Below are 2,982 nucleotides of genomic sequence, written 5' to 3'. Positions count from 1 at the left end.
TAAATACTCCTAAAAAACATGCACGGTATTGGTACCTCTCTGCAGTATACGGAGTAGTATTTTTGTTTTGTCTCCACTATTTGCACATCCCAATCACTCCACATCAAATATTAACCTTTCTCGTAGAATCTGAACTCCCGGACAAATTTTGCATGGCTGGCATCCTACTAGTTAACAACCACATGTGTTGCGAACCAACCTGTGGTTGGATGGTTAGAGGGACTGTGGTATCCCCAGCCCACCAGGGTTCAAATCCTGGTGCTCGCATTTATTCCTAGATTTATTTCAGGATTTTCGGCGATTCGCATTCAGTGGGAGGAGACGTTCCCGTCGACGACCAAGGTGCCTACGGTGACTTCGTAAATTTCAAGATGATATGACGGCTCAGTCTTTCGGAGGTGCTCATAGGGGTAGGGTGTGCGTGTGTGCGTTCATAGGGGTGAGTGTATGCGCGTGTATATGAGCGCTTGTGTCTGTACTGACGTTCAAAAAAAAAAACCCACATGTGTTGGGTGGAAGAATTATTTCGCTCGGACACAATAATGCTAGCTTATGATTCAGGCAAATAATGCTGCCCATTTCCCATCTCCAACTAATATTCCGAACCATTTGGAGAGCTAAGATGATTGTGAGCTTGTGGTGCCTCTGTCACAACCCTAACCTACTAGCTACCCAATAGATTTCCCATTGTTCATTGTCGTTGCACTACGAACACCATGCCAACCATACTATATAGATCTCCAACCAGAAAAGATGCAGCGTCAAACCACTAAAAATTAAACAGTGTCGGTTGTCATGTTACACCAAATGGAGAATGGCTTGAAATGTGTCAGCTATATAAACAGGTGTATGTAGTCATTGTAATGCACGCCATTGCATAGAGTTGTTTTCATCTGAACAGGCCACTAATTGCATAGACTTCTAATCACAACAGGATTAGTGCCTGCTTGCATACGGAAGTACACTGATGGCAATGGCAGTGGCCTCTTCTCTGTCGGTGCTGTTGCTCCTGTGCTTAGCGGCGGCCACCTCGGCGTTCCCGCAGCTTTCGCCTCAGTTCTATGCCAAGTCATGCCCCAGGGCGCTGGCAACCATCAAGAGTGCCGTGACCGCCGCCGTGAGGAGTGAGCCCCGCATGGGAGCCTCGCTGCTCCGCCTGCATTTCCACGACTGCTTTGTGCAAGCAAGTCCCTCTCATCTACCGTGTCCCTTTACTTACTACTCTCGCACTTTTATATTGCATATATTACTGCTTGCACTTAATTTAGTAGGTCTCTTAGTCCTAGCTCGACCAGTTAATCCCACTGTGGTCAAAGTAAAGCTAGTGGAATGGAATGGAACACAGCATCTATATGTAGGAGTACCTAAGCACTCACAAGTTGACTCCAGTCCATGCATGCATGGCCATTCTAATTAATCTGACTTTGCAACTCATTTTTTTACAAGTGACTTTTCAATTCTTCAGTTCAAATCAACCTAACAAACTTAGTATGTAGTACAACAGGATTTATCTTGACGGAAGTATATAATTTCTGATGTGTGTGACGATCGATGCATCAGGGCTGCGACGCGTCCGTACTGCTGAGCGACACGGCCACCTTCACGGGCGAGCAGGGGGCAGCCCCGAACAACAATTCCATTCGAGGCATGAACGTCATCGGCAACATCAAGGCGCAGGTGGAGGCCGTGTGCAAACAGACCGTCTCGTGCGCCGACATCCTCGCCGTCGCGGCCCGTGACTCCGTCGTCGCCGTAAGATCGATCCGGCGCCACTGTAGTCAATTTGCTGAACACACGCGACTGTAAAATAACAAACTTAGTTCTTTATTAATTGCTTGCAGCTGGGAGGGCCTTCGTGGACGGTTCCTCTGGGAAGGAGGGACTCGACGACGGCGAGCCTTTCGCTGGCCAACAGCGACCTGCCTGCACCGTCCTTCGACGTCGCCAACCTCACCGCTAACTTCGCCGCCAAGGGGCTCAGCGTGACCGACATGGTCGCCCTCTCTGGTGGCCACACGATCGGACAATCACAGTGCCGGTTTTTCAGGAGCAGGCTCTACAATGAGACCAACATCGACGCGGCCTTCGCGGCATCTCTCAAGGCCAACTGTCCCCGGCCGACCGGCTCCGGCGACAGCAGCCTGGCACCGCTGGACACGAAGACGCCCAACGGGTTCGACAACGCATACTACAACAACCTGATGTCCCAGAAGGGGCTCCTGCACTCCGACCAGGTGCTGATCAACGACGGACGCACCGCCGGCCTGGTCCGGACGTACTCGTCGGCGTCGGCGCAGTTCAACAGGGACTTCGCAGTGGCCATGGTGAGGATGGGGAACATCAGCCCGCTCACCGGGGCGCAGGGGCAGATAAGGCTCAGCTGCTCCAGGGTGAACTAAGCCACCTATCTAGAATCAAGTGGCGCTCAAAGGCGACATAATAAGGCTGTGGAGTTATTGTGCTTGTGTTCTGCCATTTCTCGGATCATCGTCAAGTGTGGGAGAGTAGATGGGGTGTGATGTGATGTATCTCAACTATCAAGTATTTCCCTTTGCTTAATTATTATATGCCCAAGTGCACATAACTTTCGTTTCTAAAAAAACACGTTAGTTTCCAACGAATTCTACAAGCTTTTGTCTTCCAGTCCACACAACCATGCGGCTATATGGAAATCATTTCCACGCCAAAGAGCGACTCCAACCCATTCTAAAAAAAGACCCAAAAAACTAAATCTCTAGACATCTATGCCATCCTCAATACCCCTCTAGTTTTCCAAACCCTTTTGGGACAAACCAAAAAACACCTTCTCCATCCTAATAAGCTGGAGGTCTTGCTCCCTCCCCGTCCCTAATTCTGAATACAAATTTTAGCAAGAGGAAGTTTCCTTCCCTAAAGCTAGCTCCCGCCACCGGCCACATCTCTTGTCACCCCCTCCGCTCTAGCAAGCCGAGTCAGCCCCACCGCCTACACACCGCCCATTCC

At 50.0% G+C, this 2,982-nt stretch overlaps 1 protein-coding gene across 1 annotated transcript; it reads left to right on the top strand.

Moving 5' to 3' along the window:
* Positions 1-888: 888 nt before the first annotated feature.
* Positions 889-2,584, top strand: LOC119362438 (peroxidase 70-like). Its single transcript, XM_037627656.1, has 3 exons — positions 889-1,183; positions 1,561-1,752; positions 1,842-2,584. Exons 1-3 carry the CDS (start codon positions 968-970, stop codon positions 2,397-2,399), a joined length of 966 nt encoding a protein of 321 aa, XP_037483553.1. The 5' UTR covers positions 889-967; the 3' UTR covers positions 2,400-2,584.
* The last annotated feature ends 398 nt before the right edge of the window (positions 2,585-2,982 follow it).

This window comes from Triticum dicoccoides, chromosome 2B (assembly GCF_002162155.2).
Source record: "Triticum dicoccoides isolate Atlit2015 ecotype Zavitan chromosome 2B, WEW_v2.0, whole genome shotgun sequence".
NCBI classification, from domain to species: domain Eukaryota; kingdom Viridiplantae; phylum Streptophyta; class Magnoliopsida; order Poales; family Poaceae; genus Triticum; species Triticum dicoccoides.
Note: the sequence above shows the minus strand (reverse complement) of the source record. Positions and strands in the feature narration are given on the sequence as shown.

Bases quoted from the DNA above. Each gene is read 5' to 3' on its own strand.
- LOC119362438 (XM_037627656.1), top strand. From the start codon at position 968: ATGGCAATGGCAGTGGCCTCTTCTCTGTCGGTGCTGTTGCTCCTGTGC. The intron at 1,184-1,560 runs GCAAGTCCCTCT...TCGATGCATCAG, and splicing joins TCCACGACTGCTTTGTGCAA to GGCTGCGACGCGTCCGTACT. The intron at 1,753-1,841 runs GTAAGATCGATC...AATTGCTTGCAG, and splicing joins CCCGTGACTCCGTCGTCGCC to CTGGGAGGGCCTTCGTGGAC.